Source organism: Manacus candei, unplaced genomic scaffold (assembly GCF_025592945.1).
Source record: "Manacus candei isolate 608988 ecotype Guabito, Panama unplaced genomic scaffold, ASM2559294v1 h1tg000014l, whole genome shotgun sequence".
NCBI classification, from domain to species: Eukaryota; Metazoa; Chordata; class Aves; order Passeriformes; family Pipridae; genus Manacus; species Manacus candei.
In genome coordinates, this window is record NW_026138062.1 from 12,424,379 (window position 1) to 12,452,292 (window position 27,914).

The window sequence follows — 27,914 nt, forward strand, 5'->3', positions numbered from 1 at the left end:
GACAAGTGACTTATTGCTACATAATTAATGTGATGGGTGCCTCCTCTGTTGCCTATCAGCACCTTATTTCTGCACAAATTCCAGTGGTTACTTGACCAGTTACTGTTCATCATATTTGCTTTTGTGTCTAGAGTAACTTAGCAATTGGGGTGTTTCAGACATAAAATGTTTACTATACAAGCAGTATAAACATTATATGTGAGTACATGCACAAAGAAGACAGAGAAAATTTATCTTCCAGTGCCATTTAAGTTTTTCCAAAGTTGCCCATGGGCACATATCAAATGACACTGAATCACTTATTTTAAATGTATAAATCCACCTTCCAACAAATCCACTGAGAATAGAAGCAGCACTTGGATAAAATGCACTTTAATTTTGACAATGAAAGAGTCTTTTAATTCATTTAATATAAAACTTAGTGTTCCACTGGCAGGAATCTTGAAAGCATGGATAATACTCTTTGCAACCATCCCAGAGACCCCAGGAAATGACAGGGATGTGGTGTTAGAGTGGGGACAGGATTCCTCTCTCCTCAAAGTCCAATCTAGTTGCCTAGGTCTTCTCTGCTTTAATGGAGAGAGAGACACTGACACTGACACTTCCACAGGGAAGCTGACCTGAATAAAGATCTTGTTAAAAGAAAAATTGCTTCAAAGACAATCTTATCTTTCTTCATTGAATATAGGGAAATCTCATATGGTTAAAGTTAGTTTAAATAAATCATAGCTTTAGAAATTATGCTTTGGGAAGAAATATTTTTTGTATTTCAGAAACAATGAAGAAGAGATGACAGAGCAACTTCGATGCACCTGTAATGGCACTGAAGCAGTGGGCCCAGCAGGAGCAAGTGGTGGGTATGACATAGTTGTTCTCTATCTGTTGCTCCACTTGCCAGTTTTTATCTCCACTTAGATTAATAAATAAAACACCCAAACCGCCTTTCTTGTTTTATTACTTGTTTGTACTGTTTTATGCTTTTACTGGTGCTGAACTGTGAATACATGAAAGCAATGAAAGAGCAGACATATACAGTAGGCAAACATTACAAATCAAACAAAAGAAAAAGACCCTCTTTGTATTTCAACTATATTCCACAAGCAAATTTCATTTTAATACAGACAGATTTGCTGCTGGAAACTGTCTAATATTGACCAGACAGATTATGCCATAGTACTGTTCAGATGTTACTGCTGGCAACTGCTAAAATGGTTTGCATTTTCACCAGCAAGCTGATCATACTGACAGATTTAGGTCAAAGCGTTGAGGAAGCTATTCACACCTGGTCTGCAAGACTGAATGGGCTAATACATACTGATGAAAACCTGCACTGTATTTAAACTGAGGGTCTAGTTTTTTTAGTGCTGTTGCAGTTTGCTTACTATATTAGCAGTCATGTACAGGCAGGCTACCTTCTCAAAGCTAGAAGGGTTTTCCTTTCCACACTTTATGTTTTAAAATTGGCCAACTGCCTTTGTTGCCTTCTGAGTTGGCTTTGTATAATTTAGCTACTGTTTCATGTAAAATACTTAAAACTAATAAAAACAAATAGTACTCAAGAAACCTTAGAAGACATGGAAGTAATGACAATAAGCACCACGTTATCTCCACCAATGAATTTCCCATCTTCCTGTGTGTCTTGTAAACTCTAGGCTATTCACATCCAGTAGTGCTTATATAGAAGGCACTGCAAATGCAGAACACATTGCTTGTGTTAAACCAAAAATTGCCTATTATGTTTTGCAGACCTGTAAGCCCTCATAATCATGTTTCTACTACAAGCGCAGGACCCAGAAAAATCAGTGAATTCCCCTAGTGCAAACCCCGTGTCCAGAACAGGTACAGTAGTTCAAGCATTTTGAACAGTACCCATTGCAAGCAGGCAGCAGGACATCCAAAAGACATCCTAGATATCAAAGGGCACTTTTGTAAACCACTTTCTTCTTCACTTCCAACCAAATCTGAAAGAACTGAGTTATGTGTGAGCACCGTGCTCTGGCCAAGTGTTAGGTCCTCCCTTATGGGATCCCTGTCCAGCAAATGAAGCAGCTGTGTTTTGCTCTAGCTGATTTCCCAGGTGGCCTGTTCAGTGCATCCCCTCTGAGAGAGCTTTCCAATGTCACAGCGCAACAGAACAAAAAAAGGACATTGTTGTGGCTAGATCATTGCTCAAAATTAAACACATAGGCAATCCCCTTGAAAATAGAGTATGTCCCTTGATTTTGTGAGCTGACTTCAGATTATACCTGAGGCACAAAAGTCAAAAACATTTCCACAACAATTTACCTTTGTTTTAGAGTCTTTCAAGGTAAGCCAATGCAAATAATGACCATTTAATTTAAAGAACTTTTTCCAGCTGACTGTGTTGTCTTCCTCGACCAGCAAGCAACACGCCCATCCATACCTGAATTCAGGCTTGCACCTGAATATAAATTTCCTCAACCTGAAATTCAGTAGTCAGTACAGAGAAATGCTTGTCAGGAAGAGATGTAGCAAGAAGCAGCATGAACACAGGGATGTGAGATGTTATATGGGTTTTAGAACTGTCTGCAACAGGTTTAGCATAAAATTATTTAATGTTCAGAAGGGATGCTGTGGAAAGGGAGATAGTGGAAAAGCCCCACTGCATGGGGTAGAAATGGAGACAGAATTTCGGAAAGAGGAGCACAGACCTGACACAGGTACCTGTAGTCCTTCTTGCTGCACTGTGCTACAACTTCTCTCCAGCTTTGGAAGAGCTAGAGAGCTGTGGTAGTGGTCAGGTGCTCCAAATCTAAGTCACTAGCACAAGACAAGAGGAAAGAAATGTGGTATTAAGAAGAAAAGAGAAATGCATGAGACATTTTCTAAGCAAAACTCTTTCTCAAAGAAATGGAAGAGAGTGCACTGAATGCACTAATGTACTGTTTTGCAGTAAAGCAAAAATGTAAGGATGTGAGAGAATTTGTATCCAATCCTAGAGTAACTGAAAAATCATTTGTGATAGCCAGTAAACGGGAAAGATAGATTGGAATGAAAAAAATTCTTTCCCTTTAACATAGTAAAGAAAAACTCTTCAAAACAATGAGTCGGCATGAGGGCAGACAAGCTTTATTAAACAAAAACAAAAAAAAAAAGGAAGTCCCCTTTCCTGTAGTTTTTTTATAAGAGTACTCCTTAAATTGGAATTAAGGAACCACAAGCCATAGTTTCTGTTTTTTGAGCATCTCTTAGTGTCACTCAGTACTGAAAAGCATTTGTTAGGTGCCCTAAAATACATGTATACTTTGGCTGTTACTGCTCAGGACTAAATGTGTTTCATTAGAGTCACCTGGGTACCATTTGGGTATATATAATTTTGAGTCAATACAGTTTATTCTGCTCAGATGTCTGACAAGATACTCCCTGTTCTAAAGGAAATGTGATTTATTTCTTCAAGTATGAAAGATCTGCAGACATACATTGAGGCAAATTTCACCATCTGCAAAGCCATCAAGGTAGGGGGAATACCACAACCCTACAAACTGTATAGCTTTCATTTTCCCCTACATTAGGAATTGACTAGTGAAGGAAGGGGATATGCAGTTTAAGCGTTAGGTGGTAAAGTATCCTATGATATCAGAATCAAAACTTTCAAACTTGTGAATGTTTATTCTCCCTCCTATCCTCCAGGCAAACTAGATGCACTGCACTTTACCAGTGCTCTGGGGTGTGTGTCATGCACAAAGCATTAAAAGTTCCTGTTTATTCTGAGTGGACATTTTTGATCCTGGGACACAGATCATAAAACTAGGCCTTTTTTCTTTTATACTTTGCCAACAACAGACTGCTCACTCTTCTGTGGTAGCATACATACATACATATATCAGCTTTTGGACCATTTGAAAGACCACATAAATGTAAGCTATAAGGAAGGTAGTAAAACTTGAGAATCATGCATAGCTTGTCAGACTGTAAATTATGACAGCCGTCTACTTAAAGAGTAAGACTGTAAAGATCTCATATGAGAAAATCAATTCTAATTAAAACATCCACTGACGGTTGCTTATATTTTTTAAAAATACACAATTATCCTGTGCAGGACTAGTAGTCCTAGTTCTAGTGAAAAAAAAACCAAAAACAAAACAAAAAAGCCCAAAACAAAAACAAACAACAAAGTTTTGCAATATTACTGAGTCATATGTTAGTGTGACAAATGCTGTTTATCTTAACTTTTTGCAGCTTTAAACACGAAATCTAAGAGGGAGGAAGCAGGAAGACAATTTTGCAGTCAAGAATAGCTAGTGTGAAAGGAAGGGAGGGAGCTTTCCCCTTGGGCTGTGAAAAGATAACTTGCAAAGCCTTGCTCTTTCTTTCAAAATCCACTTAAAATTGGGGATGGTGAATCACCAGGTTCTGGTACTTAAAAGAAATAGTTTATGGCAACTTTTTTTTTTTTTTTCCAAAAAATAATCTTCTTCTGTCCCAAAGATTTTTCTGAGGAATGGGTTCTATAAAATAAACAGGAAGATCATAGGTGACCTTGTGCATGTATTCAGAGTAAATAAATCTTATTTTGTGGTATATCATAGAAACAAAATGCCTTGGGTTGGAAGGGACTCTTAAAGATCATCTAGTTCCAACCCCCTTGCCATGGGCAGGGAGACCTTCCACTAGACCAGGTAGCTCAAAACCCCATCCAAGATGGGGTCTTTTTTCCTGTATTTTCTATAATGATTTTGAAAGCTAACTTCTATAGCTCACAAAGGGCGGGGAGGGGGGGGGAAGGTAAGTTCAAGCAAGTTTTTGTCATTCAACAAAAGAAAAAGAGGTTTTTTTCCAGTTCTGGATTTTAAAATGGTTTTAGAATGTATCTTTTGATACGCTTATTTTTCCTACAGGGAAGGGGGAAGATATTCCAGTATTCTGGACATTCACAAATGTCCCCATTTAGGTTTTTTTTTTGCATTCAGTAAGAGTAACAAGGAGCAAACAGACCCAGCTGTGCTGCACTGTACACACGCAGTGATGTATTTTCTCCCCACCATGTAACTAGCAACATATACTGTGCAAAGCAGAACTTTGTACAACAAGAAGCAAAACAACAGAGGTTCTACATATTCAGAAGCTACCTTGTTTCCATTATGAAGTTATATACACTGTTGCAGCACTTCCACTCCAAAATTCATTTTCATAGCTCAAAATGAAGCCAGCATGTGATTAAGCAAACCGATATTTGCATAAGAAAAATTGGGACTGCTAGGAAAATGTTCTACAATTATTTTTAGTGCTGAAAGAGCCATACACTAATACAGCACACATACTAGAGACGACTGAATATTTCTTGAGCGTAGGTTTTTGATTTAGGCTCACAGAGAGACACTGTACAACTGTTTGATGACGATCTCTGATGTGGACACAGCTTTTCCAGAAGGCAGAGCACTTGGCACAGACCCTAAAGTCATATGACTAGCATAAGCCTTAGACATTACCATCTGTACCTTCGACCTCTTTTGTAAAAGGGTAAGAACTACCACTGTTTTCCCTTGAATGGCTGCTAAAAAGCTTAACTAATCACTGCTAATAAAGTACACTGAGGCTTTCTCACAGCATGAGTATTCAATTCTTTGAGACTGAAAAACATGGAAAAAAGAGCTATCTTAATGCAGAGGCCCGATTCCATCTCAGAAAATGAAATTTTATTTTAGGACCACTAAGATACACAGAATGAAATCCTCAGAATGGCAGCTTCATTGAAGTCTGCTGAACTAACTAGATGTACCTCAGTAAAATATATGGGCCATAGTTTTTAAGAAGCATAATTTTAATTTAAAACATTTGAGGACTGGAAATTAATACATGAGCACTTTGGCTTTTCAGATTCAGAACAGCCCATACAGAGTTTGCAATTAAGGGCTTGTTTATTAAATTTACATTGCAATTAATGTTAGGCACCTATTTTCATACTTTCCTGAACAGGAGCAATACCAGTGTTGTTTAAGAGCTTTCTCAGTCATTTTCCAGCTGCAGTTATTAAAACAATCAAATAGATACGGCTGTTTCTGAGGCTTCAAAACAGAACTTCATGTCCCCTGCGTGTAGTGAAACAATATCTATTTAATGCACATTTCACAGAGTACAAACTCTCTAAACTATTTTTGCAACTGTATTTTCATAGTGTTCCATTTCTCTGGCATCTGGAGCAGTTAAAGAGCCTTGCTCATCTGCAGCAAAAGCAATAATGTTTCTGCCAATATCTAAGAATGAAAGCTGAAACAGCACTCAAAATAAATCTTGAATAAATGTTCAAAAACATACCCTTAGGGTAGTTCCCCTTGTTACTGGCAAATCAATTTTGTGTGTGTTTGATAAAATGGTTTGAACTACGGAAGTTTAATACTGCAAAGAATGTTTGATGATGTTAGGACATGCCATATGACAAACTCAGAGCAACTCATGATACTCCTAGTTTGCCAGTTCTTACCACTAAAAAAATCTATCAAATGTATTGAGCTGGACATCCATGTTCTTCATCTTTCTAGTTACTGGCATTTTATAGTTAATTTCCAAAGTTTTCCTCCTACCTTTTTTGGTAAATCTGAGGATTTGTATTAACTTGTCTTTATTACTAACACAGGACATAAAATTCCCTGAACTATTTTTCCTAAATGATAAAATGATGGTACATTTTTTTTCCAGTGAGGAGAACTAATAGCAAAAGAAAACTTTACCAAGGAAGAATTTTTATATCTTTCTCTCTCCTGAGCACTCCAAATCATGACTAGATAACTTCCTGGAGATTCAGCTAAACACAAGGGTCAATGGTGAGAAAAGAGGGTAAACTTGTAGAAAACAGGAAAAATTTAAATCAACAAGGAATCATAAAAGCAAAGCAAGCCAAGTCAAATGAAAAAAAAAATAGAGTAGTACAGCTTTAAATAAGCTTAAAGCCACATTGAATTCTATCAGTTGAATCAGAAGACTTCACTGGGCAGAGAGCCTTTTCTATCAATAGTGACTCCAGTGATGCGCAGTATGTAAAGTCCTGCCCAGAAAGGAAGAGACCAATCAAGTTATGAAAGATACCCCAGACACCAGAGGCTCTAGGATGGTGTGCAATATAGATACAGTTTCTATTTATTTAATTTTAATGGGAACTCCCTAGAATTATATTGCACCACATACCATTTTGAGTTGCAACTTTAATTCCATTTCCTTCTACTTGTGAAACTTCTACTTTTCAGAAATAAAGTTTCATGATGTCCTATCAGTGCCATGGTGGTGTCAGAACCATGGAGAAAAGAAGGAAAAAGCTTTTCATTTTCCTAATTCTTTTGGCTGTTGAAACATTTAGCTGGTATTTTGGCTATACAAAGTAGAGCTTTGTTAAGAGTGACATAATGGCTATGTTAAGAGTGAACTGGGATTATGCTAGATGACAAAGCAGTGGTCAGTAACAGCTCGATTGCATGAGGCCTGATCTGGATTCAGCAGTGACTCTGCATCATTTCAGGTAGTAAAATGGTCCCTGATTTCTTCCAGGACACAGAAACTGCAGTAGTTTTTTTTTCTGGAAATGTTTCAAAACTTATGCACACTGAAAGCCTCTGAAAACTGAGCATAACCTTTTTAAAGAGGTACTCCCTTAAAGAATTTGCAAAATATTTGTGGATGGTTGTTATTTGCCCTTGGCTATTACATTCCAGTTTTCATCTGCAGAGCAATAGAAAGGAACGTGTTTGTTTGGCATATGCCTTAAAATCGAGGCAATTAATAGTAAGATTCAAGACCATGATTTTTCCCTCCAATTTCCCTCTTCTTGTTACATTTTGAAATAATAACTCTTGTAAGATATGCTCGGTAAAAAAAAAAAAAAATCCAAGCAGAAACCACAGGTTCTATCTGCTGATGCTAGTTACTACCATCTGCATAAAGGTTTGCTATGCTGAGTACATCTAACAGCTGCAGCCTCCTCCAGGGAAGTAGCAGTCAAAAAGACTCTTACAACAGATGCATTTCAGATTCTCCTGTTGAACATGATCCTTTCGGTGACAATATACACAGCCTGCATCTACATTTTGTACACATTTTGTACCTACATTTGTCATGACTGCTTTACAATAGCATATTTGGTGACTTTTTCCAAGTTTATTTTTTTAGAAATAGAGCCAATAAGAGGACTGTAGGCATTTAAACATGGCAATTCCTGCATTTAAGAACTGTTTCATCTAAAACACAGAAATAGTTGCAAGAGAAAAACAACCAATCAAACCAAACCAACACAGTGTTTCCTTTCCCTTAACCACTTGCATTCAAAGCTATGCACCAGCTATTCTCTCTCTCTGGCCTGAAGTTCCCTGTAGTTTCTGTCCAGTTTAATTGGAGAGGTGGAGGGAACTTCATGACAGTGGCACTCCTTTGGGACCTAGAAACCTGGTCTATTACTTTTTCAAGAAGCACTGGAACCATTGATAGCTGCATAGAAGTTGTTATTTTGGAGGCTATCTTTTAGGCTGGTAGTTCTGTCCAGGTCTTGCAAGGCACATCTTTACTGCTAAATAAGACAGAATTTGGGTTAAGCAGCAAGCTCACAAATCATCCGCAACATTTAAATGTTAGTTCACACCCCCTTTCATAACTCTCTCCAAGATAAATTTAGTTCCACAGGAAGCCACCTCTCAGCTGTGCAGCCATGAGGCAGTTTGTCTCATTTGGCTTTGAGGTCAGGGATTGGCTCATGGCCTCTTTTTAATTAGAAGCGTAAACATCACTTCAAAGAACATATGTGGGTGTCTAACCTCATTAGAGGATTTGTGGTTGTGAATCCCAAGTGAGCAGAGTCATCTCTGTTGAAGACTTAATTCAAGCACCTACAGTCAAGGAAAAGGGAAGGCTTTAATTAGCATTTTTTATTAGCTAGCCCTAATGGAAGCATTCCTCTGAGGTGTTTCTCTCTCCCTTAGCAATTAGGATGCTTCCTTACTTTACTTAGTATTTTGGATTACCAACTAGGAGGATGAGAATGCCAAAGGTAGACATCACATTTTTTACCATGCAGGCACTCACTTCCACAATCAGATCCACCCCTACACTCCTTCACGAAGAGTTTTTCTTCTAGAGGTTTTCACCAGGTTTAGACTTAATCTCTGCTCATTCAGTCTCTACTAATGCAAATCTAGATGAAGAACAGAAGCTTCCTGGTTGGAACTGCTTAGAAGCAGTTAAGAGCCCAGGCAGGACAGAAGCTCACATGCTAGGAAAAAGAAGAGTGTCACAAGATTTTAAAACATCAAATAATATCATCATATTCCTTTTCCCCTGCTGTTTTTCAAGTCACCATAGATGCTATCACTACTGCTTTTTCTTCCCCTTTAAGGGGTCAGTATCAGCTCACGGATGACAACAATTGTGTGGTGGCTGGCTCAGAGTCCTTGGTCTCAGAACTAATACTTCAAGACCAGCTCCTGAGTAAATCTAATAAAGGAGGATGCCAAAAAAAGTTGCCAGAGACCTTTCCTTTTCAAATACATATTTGAACTGCTCTATAAAAGTACACACAGTTTGTTTTGTTCAGTATTATGCTGGTTTTTAACTTGCTTTTCAGACTCTTAAGCTCTTCAAGGCAGGGACTTGTTCCTGATTTGATCCAGTTTTATCTCCTGATCAATGCCATGTACCCAACAGCTGAACAACAGGCCCAATTCTGCAGTAACACTGCCCTGAATATCAGAAAACAGGATGGTATTTTTGTTCACAGCTATTGTAATACACAAAAATACCCAAGTGTTTGGATTGCAAAGGAAAGTGCATGCATAATCAACATATACCATCAGATCATCAAGTGCTCTAGCCCAGATGCTCTGGCTCACTATTACACTTGTGAACAACCATAATATAATGTAATATAATAATAAATACAGATGAACCACAACTGTCCCAGTTTTCTACCATTCTCTCTCCTTCCCTCAATTTTCATGGCTGGATTAGCAGAGGGCACATATATGAGTGGATGCTAAAGGACACTAATTTTTCATTTTAAGCTAACATTTTCTACTACCTGAATTCAGGTCATACCTGTATCAGTTGAGATTAGCTCAGTTGGTTAACAGCATGGTGCTAACAATGCCAAGGTTGTGAGTTCGATCCCTGTATGGGTTATTCACTTAAGAGTTGGCACTCAATCGATTATCCTTGTGGGTCCCTTCCAACTCAGAATATTCTGTGATTCTGTGATCTTGTCTAACATCCCAGAAAAGTCAACTGTTCTTCAGGATAAGAATCAGTATGTGTGAGATAAGGATGAGCTATATAGACCACTTATAGTGCATTTAGTGTCTCTGGATATCTTCTAATCTACCTCTCTGTTTACAGCTCAAAGGAAACAGCATAGGGACAATAAACTGGCTCACAGTTGTGGCTTTTTGACTGTTGCTGCATGTTACAGTTCAGTACCTCTTATAGAAGTCTCCTTGTCTTCAAATGAGTACTATTTCCTTCAACAAGCTTTATTTCTGATTCTCTTTTTCCCCTTTACTTTCACTTGTGTTACTCTTATTGTGTTGCATGACACAAAGGTACAAAACTTTCATCAGGATACAGAAAAAAACCCAAAACTTAAGAAGCCATACATAGTTATTTCTTTATGGATACCTAAACTTTCACCAAGCCTTTGCTCACTGACTAAATGCATTGACAACACAAAGTAATCCCATTTACACAGCACATATCTGTACAGAAATTTATTTTCAAATCTGAATTATGAAGTTCTACTATTCCACTGCTTTTCTTCATTGCTAAATAGTTACCTCTGTTCAACAGAATCAGAAGTTATTTGCTTCACTGTAGTTCCCATAAAACCTAAACAATAACTCCGTTATGCCAGGCTCTAGGAGTATATGGTAAGTTCATTAAAGCAAGGACTGTTTAAGCAGAAACTCAACCATGAAAGAATATAAAAATGACCAGCTCTAAAGAAAACGTTTGGAGAAAACAATCCAGGTTTTCTGATTTCCAGTTTACTGTCCTGACTGCTCCTCTCTCAGAATCAGCTCTGCAATTCTCTCGTAGCTAGAAGAGCTTTGTTCATATGACAACGTGCACATAGCTCAGGCAATCCCCTCACCTAGACTGCCAGTTGCTTTGGACAAGGCTTTTTGGCTTTATTCCATGAAGTCCAATTTGCTTCCAAGCCCACAGACATTACCACAGCAAAAACATTTAATCCCATTACTCAAGTGTGGACAAGTCAGGTAGGTTTTCTGGTAGTACTGAGGCTTTAAGAAAACACGTTCATTTTTACTGCTTTGTGATTCTGTCTGCAGGCTAACACATGCTGTGGGAGTTTTTCCCGTATCTTTTTTTCTCGGGGAGGAAAAGGGGAAAAAACCCGCAAACTATTTCACAAAAAACTTAACTGCTCTGTGGAACTAAGGAAAAGTTTTGAAATAGAGGGCAAAACTGCAGTTTACTGCTTCACAAAGGATTAAAAGAATATACGTAAGTTCTCCTCAAGAAGATGGCCTGCTTTTATGTAAACTGCCTTTCATCTTATCATATATTTTTCACACTGAGGATATAAAGTAGACAGGATATCAAGTGAGGCTACAAAATGAAGCAGAAGTAAACAAGGCTCTTTTTAGTAGTTTATGTTCCAAAACACTACTGAAATGCTCCAATGTTTCCACATCTCCATCTCTTTCTCAGAAAAATACTTGTGCTTATGTGAACCCAAGAAGCACCTGTAATTTATATTTTGAAGTAGGACATGAATTTCTTGAGCAAACTGTTGGTTTAGTCTATATGGAGGCAATAAGCCTACTCTTGGAAATGATGCTAAGGTTTTCCACGATGGAGTCCTCCATAACACAAATGCCCTGAGTGTCGTTTTTGCTACTCTATACTATAAAGTTAACTTGGATTTTTTTGAATACCTGAGACTTTTCAATCAATACTGGCATTTACACTCAATTCTGTATAAGGCGACTGGGTGTCAGGGAAAATGATCTGGAATAGCTTGTCAAACAAATAGAACATTTCTTCCTGTTTTCTTTGGAAAATGTATCATCGACAATGCAAAACAATTTAAACCACTAGTTTTAACAGAATGTTCTGTGCAGTGAGTTTGGAATTCCACAAAAAAACAAAATATCCATGCCCAGACAGAGAATTTTATTCCAATCCGTTTTCACTCAATGCCATTGTATAAACTGCTTTTTGAATAGACTTCAAGATGTTGACAGTAATGAAACATCACTTTAAATGGGACCTTGGTAAGACAGTATCAGGAAGACAAATTTTTCCCAGAGTCTAATTTCAAAGGTGCTAAAAGTCTTACAATTTGAGCTAGATGCAGTGGGAGCTGAAAATACTCAGTGCTTCAGAAAAAGATGCCCATGTTGTCAGACTGTGCATAACTATATTTGGCTCTTCATCAAAGAGCATCACTCAGCTCACTCACAAACCACAGGACTGGATAACAAAGCCACACATCTGTTATCAGCCATCAGCTACCAGGCTGATAGTACTGAACTAGGTAAGGCAGATGCATGGTCTCCTTCTACCCAACCCACCCAACCACATATCTCCATCTGCATGAGACTAGCCAAAGTAATAAGGTATCTTGAGAAGCAAGATAAGCTCCAATAACACTCAGCATAGCTTCTGGATCAGACTTCACTTATATCAACCAGATGAGAGCATACTTAAAAGGACTCGAGCCCATCTGCACCCACCCAAGTAGCTGCATCTGTAAATTAAGTGGGATGAGCCCATTGTATATAATCAATGCTGTTTCACTTTGGTTGAAAAGATCAGGTGCTAAGTATTCCTTTTTTGTAGGCAGAAGTAGGTTGTCTAATGTGAATTCAGATCGAGTGAAGAGCAACACTCTATTTTATCTGTTGCTTTTTTCCTTCTCTCATATATAGAACAATTCTTTCCATTGAACATGTATACATAATCAGAGCTGCATAATTTAGTGCAGTCAGGGACTGCCCAGAAAAACATGGATTAAATCAAAACACATTTTCTTTGGCTTAAAAAAAATCACTTTTTCTAAATTGTTCTTTTCTTCTGAGTTCTTGAGTTTTCATTTCAACTATTTACATTTTAAAGGAACTGAATGGGGTATTAGCAACATTATGTAAAGAAACTGGATTATATCCTGGTGCTGGCATTGGAATACCTCAGTTTTAGAAACAGTGTAAGTCTCTTAAAAAGGTCAGTAGTTTCTAAACATTTTGCTAAAATGAATTCAACACATTTGTACTGACTCAATGAAATTCATAAGAAGATAGCAAAAAGCACATATCAAGGCTATCCAAAAAGTTAGTATAACCTCCTGCAGGAAGGGTTGAAAAGCAAAGTCACAGAAACATACCAGTATGTTCTCTTTTCTATTATTGCAAAAAATTCCAGTTTAGCTGTATTATAGTTGACATCCACATCATGTTTTCTGCTGCTTCTATTATCCAAAAGTTCAGTCTCAGATAGAGTTAATATACCTTGTTTAGTAACATCTGTGTGCAGACTGCAAAGTATGAAGGTTGGCTGGATTACTAGAGCTCAGTTTGGGAATTTGGCCACAGGCTCATTCTTTCTATAGGTCTGGCCACAAAGACAAAGGAATATTTTATTTTTCCAGGGAAACAACAGAAATCTCAGGGGCAAGAAGTGAACAGAAACAAAGAAGAAATATTATTTTATTTTTTTTTCTTAACAAAGAAGAAATATTATATTCATTCTTCTAATTAGAAAAAGTAGTCACAATAGAAAAATACAATACTAAATGTATGGGGATAGAGAAAGAGCTCTAGAGAGCAGAAAGACTGTGTATGAAAAGGCAAAATATTATCTTTTGTCTGTGCTCACAGAACAAAAATAATGTTTGAGTATCATCTAGTGGGACTCTGCCCCAGGAAGTAGCCTCTTTTAAGCATTCCATCTTAGCAAGCAAAGAACATCTGCTCTCTGGTACCTCCACAGAGGGCAGTGGACAGCCATGAACATGCATCTGGGTACCAGGTGTGCAGCAGGTATTGTGCTCTTGGAAAGCAATGGGGCTGCTGCAGAGCAATGGATCTGCACTGCAGATCCACACTGCATGGCCAAATCTACTCCGTGCTTAGGAGTCACAAGGGGATTTTTCTGCCCAGCCACAAGAACAACTTACACAGCTCAATCAGTTTCAGATGTTCAACTTCTTTGCAAAGAGGCCTGAATTCAGCAGAGCAGCAGCAAATACCTAATGAGAGAGTTGACGGTAGTAACAGTTACCTTCATTTTTTGTATTTGTCACATTTTTCTGCAAGTAAGATTCATTTAATGGTTTATGAACATTATCTACTGTCTATCTACCTGTAGTTTCATAAAATTTTGACAGCTGCATCTGGGAAATGTGCTCATATTTTGACTGTGTTAGATACCAAGCCTCTCTCCACCTCTAAAAAGTCAAGACAGATAGTACAGAGATTAATTTTTGAAGTATTTCTCTGCAAAAAGTTTGAAGTTCAACTATCATTCAACGTCCAAACTTCTTAACATGTAGATGTCAAGAGCCAATTCTGTACATCTGTCCATTGTTCACATGAACCAGTGGAAGACAAGACTACCAGTTGCTTTTACAAGTATCTACGTGTCCCATCATTCCATACCCTGCTCAATGTAATGTATGAATTAAGAAATGTGCTTAGTACTTCTTTAAAGAAATGTAGTAAGAATCATGCAATCATAGAATCATGAAGGTTGGAAAAGACCTCCAAGCTCATCGAATCCAACTTCTGACCTACCACCACCATGCCAACTAAACCATAGCACTAAGCATCACATCCATTTTGTGAACACTTCCATGGATGGTGACTCCACTACCTCCATAGGCAGACCATTCCAATGCCTGTAAAAAAATTATTCCTGATGTCCAACCTGAACCTCCTCTGGTGCAGCTGGAGGCCATCTCCTCTTGTCCTGTTGCTCGTTGCCTGGGACAAGAGGCTGACCCCACCTCACTACAACTTCCCTTCAGGTAATTGTAGAGAGCAATAAGCTCACCCCTGAGACTCTTCTTCTCCAGGCTAAACAACCCAAGCTCCCTCAGCTGGTCCTTGTAAAACTTGTGCTCCAGACCCTTCACTGGCTTCACTGCCCTTCTCTGGACACTCTCCAGCACCAAAATGTCCTTCTAGTAGAGAGAGGCCCAAAACTGAACCGAGAATTCAAGGTGTGGCCTCACCAGTGCCACATGGGAACAATCACTTCCCTAGTCCTGTTGGCCATACTATTTCTGATACAAGCCAGGATGCCATTATCTGTACTGGGACCAGTGTAATTTAATATCTTCATTAATGATACAGATGAAAGGATTGAGTAGACCCTCAGCAAATTTGCAGATGACACCAAGCTGAGTGGTGCAGTTGACACACCTGAAGGACATGATGTCATCTAGAGGGACCTGGACAAGCTCAAGAAGTGGGCCCATGGGAATCTCACGAGTTTTAACAAGTGCAAGGTGCTGCACCTGGGCTCAGGCAACCACTGGTATCAATACAGGCTGGAGAATGAACAGATTGATAGCAGCCCTGACGAGACGGACACGGGGGTGCTAGTGGGTGAGAGGCTGGATACGATCCAGTAAAGCGCACTTGCAGCCCAGAAAGCCAATTGTATCCTGGGCTGCATCACGAGCAGTGTGGTCAGCAGGTCAAGGGAAGGGATTCTGCCCCTCTACTCTGCTACGGTGAGAGCCCACCTGGAGTACTGCATCCAGCTTTGGGTCCCCACCACAGGAAAGACATAGTGACATCAATCTATGATTATACCAAAATCAGCATTTGGGCACCAAAAGACTCTTTTTTGTTTGTTCATGGATAAGGGATTTGTAACACTGAAGTCATTTAAATGATTATGGCTTATACAAAAGGGGAATGAGGTTTCAAGAATAAACCTATCTAATCACTCCCTTCCTTCCTTCCATGAGATGCTTTATATAAAGTATTGTTGAACTGTACATGTAGAAAGATAATCTCCTGGGCCTCTTTAGGTCAAAGCCAATCCCTTGAACTGCCCTTGAAACTAATGGGCAGCTTGGTCAGATCTGAGAGCAGGGGTCCCCTACTCCACTGACATTAATTTGGATTAAGTATAACTTCTTACCTGGCAAGGTAACAGCTGTAAGTCTCAATGATGGAGACAAAAGATGCACTGAAGACCTGCTCCCCAGGCTGATGAGTGAGCAGAAGAATAGCTGGGTGGGATCTGCAGGTGGATGGTCAAGAACTGCACAAGCCAAACGAGCATGTGTAATCACTGAGAGAGGTTACAAGAAAGGCGTGAATCTATAGAAGTATAGATGAGGGGGAAAAGATGGCTGAGCAGACAGGCTGGTCAAATGGGAAGAAGAAAATTAAACTAGACTAGTCAGAATATACCCTTTTCACCTCAATGGTGACAGAGAAAGTGATCTTGCTTTAGTCATTTCTTTTTTTAACCAGAATTTCTGAATAAGTAAGTCATGCCTGAGCATTAAACACCACAGATCCGCTTCCAAGAGAGTGTGTTACTGCTCCGATTCTTTTTAATTAGGAAACCTCACCAATCATTCATAGTGGATATTTAAGTAGTGTTTTTCTGTATAAAAATGCTAATTTTTAGTATGTGTGTTATTATACAGGCATTGTAATAATGGGTCTGAGATCCTACCAGGCTTCATGCTGTAAAAACACAAAGGAAAAAGACAGGAGTCCGTGTCTCCAATGACTTGCAATTTAAGTATAGCAAAAATCACCAATAAAAAAAATGATGAAGCAGCATTCATTAGTGGGCTCAAAAGCAGAAGATGACAACACTGGCAATTTAACTGTTGTCCTGCTTTAGGTGGTAGCGTATCAGAGAAAGAGCCTCGTAAGGAGGCAAACAGCAGCAGTACCACAGCCCACAGCTGAAACAAGTGTGATTCTGTCGACTCTTAGATCAAGCTGCTCATACCTTGGGTTTCCTCCTAAAGTCTGATGGCATGTGACAGACACTTGACAAAAACACTTAAAATAGCAAAGCTATAAGGTTACCAAATCCTGACATGATGTATTGAAGGGAACGGGATAACTAAAAAAGCAAAACAACTGCATCTTCTCAGAGAGCTCATAATATCCAAGATGCTTGACTCTCCAGTTCATGACACATGCTGTAGTGTGAAATTTAAAAATGCAAATCACATTTGAGCACCTTCCTTTAACATGGCATCCATCACACACAGACAACACTGGAAAAAAAAACATATGCACCGGCTTCAAACCAAGAGCCTGGAAAAGAGAAGACCTTTAGCTACCGAAAGAAAATATTTTCAAAGTATATACTGCCCTCCTGTGTACAACTCGGTATTACCTCCAACAGCTGCTACCTATTTCAAAAATTGAGAATAACGTAGTGCTGTGGTGTTCCAGATAAAGGAGGAACAGCAATAAAATCCTGGCAGGAGCAAACAGAGTGAAGAGACAGTTCAGACCAGGGCTGCTGGCAATGAGAAGAAGCTAATCACTGCCACTGGTCTTCATCCACCTTTTATGAAGATCATGTTAAATCCCTAGCACCAGAAGCCGGGAGAGCTTATTAATTCAGGAGGTTCTACAGACCTCCTCCTCAGAGGCAAAATGCAAAGCACCCCCAAGCTGGCTCTGAACCCTACCACAGTCAGTCTGTGAGACAAACCATTCAAGACAACAGAGATTGTCCACAAATGACTGACTGCTTTAACCATCAGTAATTTCTTCCAATTAAAGCTTGTAATGAATATGATAAGTTTGGCATAGTTCTGCTTAAATACTTACCTCTGCAGAGATAATTTCTTCTTTGGAATACTTCTTGATACCCTTTTCAACAGTTCTGCCTTTTTTTTTTTTGGGGGGGGGGGAAGATTTTAACTGGATTAAAAGAACTACAGTATGAAAAATTAACTCTTTATCTCTGCTGAACAACGTTATGCTGAACAGGGGTTCTACCGCACTACCATACATCACTTCTCAGTGTAATACTCACCACCGAACACTTCCCCTTTGCTTTTTATTTCACCTTGTCCTTTTAAGAAAAGCAGGTCCTCGAGCAAATTCAGAGCCATAGTAATAGATTCACCTGGTACACAATCTCTGTTTCTCATTGCAAGTCACAATTGCACTTGCAGAATCTAAATATTAAATTGAAAAAAACCCTTAAGATAAGATTGATTTGAAAATAATACACATTTGTTTTCTAGGCATACCATGGCTACATAACATAATTGAAAAAAAAAAAAGAGTTTTTCAGATTACTCAGTTACTATTTGCAAAAAGTCCAGCATAATCTTGATAAAAAGTAAGTAAAAACTTCAGGAGCTAAGTAGATGACAGTTGCTAAATTCTGACAATGTTTACATTGCATACTCAAGAAGAGCATTATTGCCGAAATAGATTCTTTATTTCCTGAAACATTCCAAAACAGCAGTATACACAGTTGTAATCAAATATTAAGTCATATGCCATTGTAAGAAAGCATTGATTAGTGCAATTGAATTTTGTAAAAGGTCTATCAAAAGGATTTATTCACATTAAAACTCACTTTCCATAAGCAACTGTTAATAAAACATTACAATTTTATTCTTTGTAATAAAGTACTGAAAATCAACTGTAGTTTTAGAGATCACTGTATCTTTGTAAATGCAATGTGACATATGGGGCCATTTTAAATACAAAACACTATGACAATAAATTAAAAATTGAACAAATGGCGAAGGACCAACAAAACCATGCTGACCCAGCCGGATGACAATTTCCAGTGAATGCTACCTTTCTTTTGTGCTTCTGCAACATAAATATACTGCTTTGTATTGCCAATGGTAAGATTTTGTAAGATATGTTCCTAGCGCTAAAAAAGTACATTGCCCAAAAAATATTATTTATGGCACAGAAAAGTTAAATTATCTCTCTGTTGTTCAAGGTTCAGGCAAGTTAAAATGAACTTAAGTATAGAAAATAAAATGTACTGGAAACACTAAAAAAAAATTCAAGCACATACATAAGTACCCCCAAATTCAAAATAAAATGCATGATGCCTTTACACTGAATAAATTATCTCAGAACTTCAGTATGGCAAAGCTGCCCAAAAGCATAATCTCCCAGTTCCTTCCAAGGAAATATTTTTGTACTTTGCACACATTTAGTACTTTCTTCAGTTCCAAATGCCAGTGCTGCCATTGTTAATCTGATAACAATGCAGCTGTTCAGGTAACTGATTAAGTGCAACAATTAGTATTTGATAAGATGTTCATTTTTAAAAATGACATTACATTGTAGATGGTTACATATTAAGATCCTGGGGGACATAATACTGTACGACCCTCCTTTTACAAATCATTGTTACCCAGCCAGCTGGGTAATGAAATCTGCATTATTTGTTTTCCACTGTTGATGGGCATCCTTCATCAATAGCAGCCATCTCTCCAGTTCCCATCCCGTATTGTGCTGAGTGATGAAAGTGGCTTTGGAGGCTGAAGAAAACTGTATTAACCAAATGATAGGAAAAAAAATGACAAAACAAGTCATATTTCATGTGAAAGATCAAGGTAACAAACATCATTTACTTCTGCAGCGACACTGGCTTTGGGGCTTGCTCAGAGACATCACTGGTGTATGTCTGATTACATGTTAATGCACATGTAAAGATCTATGGTGAAATCAAGGTCACTTTCAATAAGACCCCATCACTGTTAATGGTCTTAAGAGCATAAAAGATTTGTAAAAAGGAATTAGGAGAAAAATTGTAATCATGCATGAGATGCCTCTTAATGGGAAGATTTGTTTTTTCAGGGCTAAAGACAATAAAAACTTATTTTTGTCACTATGGGCAGCAGACATCTAATGGAAAACTCTCTCCTAAAAGTTGTTGTGCTCAGCATGCTCATGAAAAACCAGGACTTTATAAAAACACTATGCGGGCACTAAAGAATTTTATCAGTTGAACAACTCTACCAAGTTCTGCTCCGGACCCTCTTATCCAAGACACATAATGATGGGTTTCCATCCCACAGCCACAGTCAAGAGAGCCACCAGCTCCAGCACTACCATTCCTGCAGGGAACTCACTGTCCTCTGGGTCCCCACCCTCACACCTGGGTTGCATCTCTCATTCATCAATGAGGAGTTACAAAATGCTTGCTGACCATCTTCCAAACCCTCTAGGTACTACTGAGGCAACTATTTCAAATAAGACTAAAAAAAGGAAAAACAACCATCTGATTTGATCCAACTCACTGATGACAAGGCAGGCTCTACCTCTAATTTGCCACAACCAGAATTAGCTGAAAATAATGTATCTCAACTCTGTGAAACTATTTCTCACAAAACCAAATCTGTGCCTTGTTTTCACATTACTCTGCTTTTGCTATAAGCTACTGATGCCTCCTCTCCCTTCCAGATGCTTTTGGCATTAAAAAGGCAGAGGTATGTTGTAAGGTATGTTGTAAGGCAGGCAGGCAGTCAGTAGAGTAGCTTCTTGCCTCTCTGCTATAAGTGCTTTTTTAGTGGCAAAAACACTGCACTTAAGTAAAAACAGTTAGTTACACTTAAGATTCAGCCAAGCTGCTTTTATGTAGCTCCACTTTGTGGCAGCATCACTTATCTTTGATATAAATCCAGTTAACTTGAGACACAGAACTGCCTCTGCTGTTTTCTGCAACTGCTGCCTTTTCTTTTCCAATTCAAAACAGCTGTCAGCTGTAAGAATACTTCCATGTATCCAGAGATGAATCTCTGCTACAGGGCACTGGACAAGAAAATGTGCCAGCACTGAAAACCATTTTAAACAAGCACAAGGTGTCAGTATGATGTCATGTGCTTTGAGACAACAGTTTTGGGGGGTCTGTAGTCCATTTTTACTTTTCCATCACCAGCTGGATTGCAGTGACTGACTCCAGTGCAAGGCAGCAGGAACAAGCTAGCTTTGGCTCTACAAGTGTGCTTACACTCCTTCCATGCCTGTGCTTGGTATCTGGCATGATCCAGACCCTGAGCTGCTGATTGACTTCCTACCTTTAGGTGGACCCTGTCTCATCTGTTGACTCGTCTGGATACTGGGCCTGTCGGTTGACCCTGGTCACCACCAACGCTGCTTTTGCTTGGGCACTGTGGGGCAGCCTTAGCTGTCCCACTCAGGTCCCAGCTCACCTTACCCTGTGAGAAGCTGCCTCCGCTGCCTCACACTGCAGAAGGTTAGAAAGTGGGGAACTGGAAGGTAGGGGTCTGCAAGAAGCCCCAGGCATGGAGCTGGAAAAGGCTGAGGGTTGTGTGGATCCACTTTAACAGGAAGGAAAAAAAAGCTGCTGCCTTACTTGTAAGGCTAAGAGATGGATGTTACCATCACAATTTCTTTACACTACTTGTGGGTGCATGAATCTCTGATGGCAAGGAGAAGATTTTTTTGGCCAAGTTAATTATCTTGGCTGTTATAATTTTATTTTACAAATTATTAAAAGCACTCCCTCATCCTTTGTTTGATTCTATGCAGTAAATACTGAAGTTCCCTAATGTAACCCCTATATAATGTGTCTATATATATAATGTCTCCCTCTCTCTCTCTATATATAATCTGTATTCTGTTTTAAGAATCTAGAATACCAGTAACATAGCTACTTAACAGTCTGGCCATAGGTACAAAGACACAAATGTGCTCTGAATGTGCACTTCTCCCTGAACATCTGATTTATTCAAAAAACTCAAAAGACTTGTTCTACTTTTAACCAAGTCATGACTAAAAACACTGTTTAATTCTGAAAGAAGCTTAGAGTCTTGAACTGATAATCAGAAATATCATTCCTTAGAAATGACAACAGAGATAAAAACCAACAGGGAGAAAATCTGCCTGATGGCTGAATGCCCTCCAAGGAAAGTCCACATGAACTTAAACCACCTGTATTTTTTCCACATGCATCAATGAAATTAAATGAGGGTATTAAAGAACTGTATGCTGAGCTCCAATCTACCTGTGCTTTTTGAGTCCTATAAACTTGTCATTCCCACAGTGCAAAGACCATCCATCTTCAAGGATCACTGTTTTGGCTCTATGGCAACATATGCTGCTGTTAAGGTACATTTGAAGGAAAGAAGACAAGAGCCCAGACTTTTTGGACTATAAATAGCTTTCTTACTGATTTGAATCAGCTTCTAATAAAAACAAGTGTTGAGAGTACAGTGTCTCACTCTCCCACTGAAACGTCTTAATTTTGTTTTTCTTTAATATTGTCTGAAAAGTTACAAAAGAGCAAGGGACTTTCTCACATGTTACTATGAAAGATTTAAGAGCTCTCCAGAAGAACATGAAGTTGAGGAAAGAAAGAAGAAAAAAGGAAAGAAAACCCTCTACTATAAAGAACTCTAACTGAGAAAGTTCCAGCTGAGAGCAAAGGAGGTTATAATAGAAATCTCATGGTACAGTCTTCATCAAAGAAGAAACCTGACAGCTCTTTATCAAAGTTTCACTGCAGTTGGTCAAAATCTGCTGTCAGTCACATCAGTGTAACCCCCAAGTAACTCAACCAAAGAGAGAATGTGAACAATTGAGCTTATTCTGGATATAGCTAGTATGTAGTGAAAAGTATAAAAATGATGAGAGCTAAACAGTGACAGTTCATCCAACAGAAAACGAGGTGGTCACACAGCAGGCCCTCACAAGAGGAGGGATGTGTGCAATGGGAAGAAACCGTTGGAAGAGTTAACACAAGTTGACAGAGGTTTTCTTTGAGAAACTTCATCACCTATTAATTACAGAACATGCAGCTAGAGTTTAACTCCCAGCTGTGATAAGGTGATGTCATGGTTTAATCACCATGACAGGTGATTAAAACATAGTCTCCTTCCTCAAGCTTATTTTATTGCTTGATTTAAAAATAATTCATTTGGAGATTAAATTCTCTTGGAAAAATGCAAAAATGCATTTGCTTAACAGTACGGCTCATTGCAAGTATGTGATACTCCAGGATTCCCTGTTTGCCTATTGTCTCCCAGATAGAATGGAAAAGATGGTGGTTCAACCCAAGACTGTACTATCCAGGATATTTCCCTCCTCACAATGTGTAATGTCACAACTCATATTTTTACAGTCTACTGCCATTTACAACAACAAGGATGCAATTCTTTCTATTTGAGTACTCTAAGATTTGCTCATTCTCTGACACTGAAATAGCAGTTGGCACATGTCTGGAAGAAGGTAAGTCACATATGTTCATGATATGAGGTTTCTGTTTGGTTTGATTTCTTATTGATGGGTGGTAATCCATTCTTATTTATATACGATTGCACAATATCAATTATCATAGTTTACTAAGGGCTACCAGCAAGCACTGTCCCTCACTATTTCTGGCAAGAAACCTTTGCCCATTCAGTGACTCCCCACTGGTAGACAGAAACTCTTATGTTTTAGAGCTTCATGTGCAGGAAGAAAACAAAATCCCACAATTTCAGCCTAAGCCATCCCCACAGGGACAGAGGCCTGTTTAACTCTTACCTTCGAACTGGCTGTGCAATTTTACTTCTGGGAATGCCACTCCCATTGACGGCCAGCGATGGTCTTGGAAGAGCACTGCGCCCCACAAGCCCTTGATTGGCAGTCTTGTTTGGCATTGGGATCCCAGTGTTAGAATATAACTGCGAGTTGCTGGACACTGGAAGACTGCTATTGCTACTGCTACTACTACCTTGTACGGTTGGGCTTACGTAGGCAGTAGCTTTGAGAGGCTGTCTGACAGACACTGGAAAATGTCCCACACTGTGAACTCGGTGCTGAAGCTGTCCTGGTGATGGAACTGCAAAAAGTGATAGAAAAGGAAGTAAGAAGGTCACTATGCAACAAATAAGGCCAAGTAGTAACGTTCGTTTCTAGATAGATTGGAATAGGGATAAACACATCACTGTACCATTTACTTACTGACTACAAACTGCTCAAAACCCCCTTGGATCCAATGCTGCATCCAGTAACTCTGCACTGAACTAAAATACTGTGTTCCACCCCCATACTGAGCAAAAATACTGGCTCAAATTCATCCTTCTTTCTCTCCTCAAAGGGGTTTCATTAGCTGTTATAAGCACACTAAATCCATCTACACAATCAGAACTTCAAACAGGAGAAACTGCTAAAGGTATAAATTAATTAATTACTGTTAGATCATTTCAATTTTTGGAAGGTGGCTTGCAAGAACTACATCTTGCAAGAACCACATTCAAGCATTATGAAATATCAGAGAAGTCTGAGCTTTCTGTATAAAAACAATAAAAAGGCTATAAAAAGGTCTTGAATGTAGCAGCACATTCCAAGGCTGATGTTATGTAAACTATCATTTTAAATCAATGCTCTGAGTTCCAGAAGCTTTATATATAGATTTTTCTATCCAATTCTGCCCTCTGGTGTACATTTGACATGCATCAGTTTCAGAGTCCATGTATCAAAAGCAAACTGTCAAAAGCCTGAAGCACAAAAACTAACACAGCGTGTCTAGAGCAATCAGTTTTCAAGTCTTTGAAAAAGGGCATCTTAAAATCATTTAAATTCAAATCAGCAGAAATTTCAGGGCTGTGATTCATTTAAACTATATTGGCAACATATTGTCAAGGAACTCTGATCATAACAGCTCCTTAAATACCCCAGTGCAGCCACTTATTAGAAATGTATTTTTTTAAAAAAAATTACTTCAGAAAAATTACATTTTATATACACACAGATATATAAGAGCATAAATACACAGAGAAATAGAGATTTCTAAAATATTAAATAAAATCAAACTCTCAATGCAATACCATGCAAATTCATGTGGGAACCTGAACTACTTCCATTCTCCTATTCAAACAGGAAAAAAATACAGGAAAAAAAATACAACAAAATAAATCCATCAGTCAAGAATATTTTCCAGAAAAGATGTAATTAAAAAGTTTTGAAGACATTTGTAAATTCTGCTCAAATTTGAAAGAAAACACCTGAAGTTTTTTCCAACTTCTCCCTCCAAAGTCTCACGGGACATGGAAGGCATAGGTTAAATCCTTTCTTCTGCCTACGTCCAATGAAATACACTTTTTCCATTTCCTCTCAGAGTACCTCAAGCACTGTGCTAAAAAAGATGGGTTTGGATCTTGATCGATTTTGTTCACGTTCTACATTAATAATTCAGCATCCACTAGATCAATAATCCTTTCATTTCCCCCATCAAGAAGACACCTAAATTAAACCAATTACAGTCATTTTAATTTCCCCACTCAACAAGTATATTATACTCAAGGATACAATGTTTACTACATTTGCTTGGAAGAAAGTGGTTCAAGTTCAGTAGAGGAGAGGTCATGTATTTTAAGATAGTATTTATATAGTGGACTGTAAACCCAACATTGCATACAGTATCAAGAGAAGCCATTTTTAATTGTAGCACCAAAACTAAAAATGTAAACTTACATGAATTAATTGGATTATTGGTGCTTCTACAATACTACTACTACTTATTATCAAAATTTCAGTTTTGAAGCTGGCACAAGATGACTGGGCAACGAAAAATAAAGGTGAAGAAATGCTCAATAACAAGACTGGCAAAATTTGCTTTCAACAACAGAAATTTTGAAATCCTGAGTTATATTAAAATCTGGTGCAAAAAGAACAGTTTGCTTTTAATTTTTTCACAGAACAAAGGATCAGTGACTGAGATGTGTATTTTACCACTTCATCAATTCCTTGCATGCAGCCTAAAAACACAGGTACTTACTACTTGACTGCATCCTTGAAATCCCATTACTCGCTCCATGTAAATTGGAGTCAAAGCTCTGACTGTTCCTCACAGTGACGGGAGAACCAGCAAAGCCAGCATTACTGTTAATGGTGGGGGTACTTGGCATCCGAGTGAGGTTAGGCATGCTTCTTCGAAGTTTATCTGAAGCAAAAGAAGACAACATCCACAGTCGGGTCAGAATTTCCAACAAACACAAGCAGCCTCCAAGTAATTTCTGTAGAAAACCAAAATTATAACAAATTACTTCAAAACAAAGAGAGGTTTTGTTCTGCAGGAGTAATATGAAAATGCTACTGACGGTCTAAAATGCTACTGACTATTTTTACACCACGATTATTCACGAGTAATTTTAAAGACACCAAGAAGCAGTACATTTGCAGAATTGCAAGGATTTAAACAATAAAATGTCATAATAAGGATAAGTTTCACACAGATGTGTAAAGTAGGTCAGATGCGTTTCTTCGCAGAGAATACAAAAGCAAGGCTGCAGTGACTGTCAGACACAGGAATTTACACTCTGGATGTTTAAAGACTGGTGAGATGAATCCATCCTAAGTGACTAAAGTCTTGCTTTCAGGTGCCAATGAAATGCTAAAAAATTCTATTCAGAACCTAACCTTATTAGCATGTTAAGTTTCTGCAGGTGGCCATGTGCAAAACCTATGAAGTCTTGATGCTGTTCAGTTGCCTGGAGCACTGGGTTGACATCAGAATTTTCAAATCTCATGCTTCTCCCTCCTACCTCACTTGTGGTACTGATTTGGTGAGCATTTTCAGAATAGGTCTGTAGGGCCTTCCACAAAAAGAAAGCTGCAAATGTCCCAAATGTTTCTGGGGCAGGTTCAACAGCTAAGGCAAGTGTCTTAAGAGGTCAGAAGACATCTGCAACTCCACTCACACTAACTGATGTGGAGAGAGAGAAGCTGAAACCAAGTCTGACATTTCAAGACTTCCCAACCACAACAGCATCAGGTAATGAGGTAAAGCTCTTTCGGTCTCTTCTGCTGCTGGGCCAAAAGGAGATGATTCAGTTCTGTATAATTGGAAGAGACTGGCAGGGGCAGGAAGGCACAGACTGAATGACCTGGTCTGAATTGCCTCCTGTGACATGACAGACTTCAGTAAATAACCGCTGTGGGGAAATAATGGGTCGTTTATTAAACTATCATTAACACTCCACCAAAGGTTTGCCTGTTGGCCAGGCTGAGGAGCAGTGGTATGCCCTGCTGAGGTGGCTATGTCTTTCCTGGTACCGTGGTCAGCATAGAGGCCACCAGCTCCTGTTCCTGACGTAGGTTGCAGTGCCTGGCAGATGTTTGTCCTCAGTTCTTACACTGCAGCAGAAAGCAGGGGTATGCTTGTCTTGTAAGAGGCAGCTACAACTGCTCTCTCCAACAGTAAGCAGGGCATTTCCAGATTGATGTTTTGGTTTTATGCATACGAACAATACATGACACTGCTTGGAACTGCTGGTATGGGTCGACCTCCTAGCTGACGCAGTGCAAGTTCAGTCCACAGAAAAAACAGATTTATTCAGAAATCTCTGTTGCTCAGTCCACATAAATACATAACCTATTTAGCACCGTCATGAGCTTCTCTAATCCTTAAAGCTGCTAACAAGTGAAAAGTAATACGAAGTGACAGTACAGTTCTATCTATGCAGGTTATCAGGAGTCACTAACAGTAACTTCAACATATGTGATGCCTGTGTAACTCCAGCAAACTGTGTCACAGCAAGGCTACATCATCTCCAGCAGAAAAAGGAAATGCAAGATCTGAATCCCTGGCCAAATCCTAATAAAGAACCACTTAAAGGGTAATCCTTTATCAAAGAGTTAGAGTTGTACTTTAGTGACTAATTACTGACACTGGCAGACTGAAACTGTCAACGGCATTGCAATGAACATTAGCAAAATGATTACCACTGTGGTTCAGTCAGGTGGTAAGTATTAATATCACTGATGAAACAATGATAAAAGTTATCAGGCTTCCAAAACTGTCCTGGAGATGCAAACAATGGCATCCACACAGCTACTGCATGTCTCTTTTTTCCAAAATACTCATGGATCTTGCAAACTGAAAAGGGAACTGTCCTCCTGTGATGCAATCCTTGGCCCAGAGTGGCAGAAAATTCATGAATATGGGATGTCTGTACCTACTATTAATTCTAGCCTACCCTT

General features: G+C 38.8%; 1 protein-coding gene across 4 annotated transcripts in view; it reads right to left on the reverse strand.

Moving 5' to 3' along the window:
* The window catches only part of SLAIN1 (SLAIN motif family member 1), a 104,903-nt gene that overhangs the window by 35,042 nt on the left and 41,947 nt on the right, over nt 1-27,914 (reverse strand). For 2 of the 4 annotated variants that reach the window (XR_007903342.1, XM_051780476.1), the window contains exons 6-7: nt 25,711-25,875; nt 23,475-23,772 (exon numbers count right to left, since the gene is read on the reverse strand). Coding sequence is in view for 2 of the 4 variants with exons in the window: in XM_051780476.1 (XP_051636436.1) it covers nt 23,475-23,772; nt 25,711-25,875 (463 nt within the window). In the remaining 2 variants the exon portion in view is untranslated. Of the gene's footprint in view, nt 1-17,499; nt 18,128-18,374; nt 19,476-23,474; nt 23,773-25,710; nt 25,876-27,914 lie in introns of those variants that run through there. The other 2 variants (XR_007903341.1, XM_051780475.1) reach the window with 2 other exon arrangements.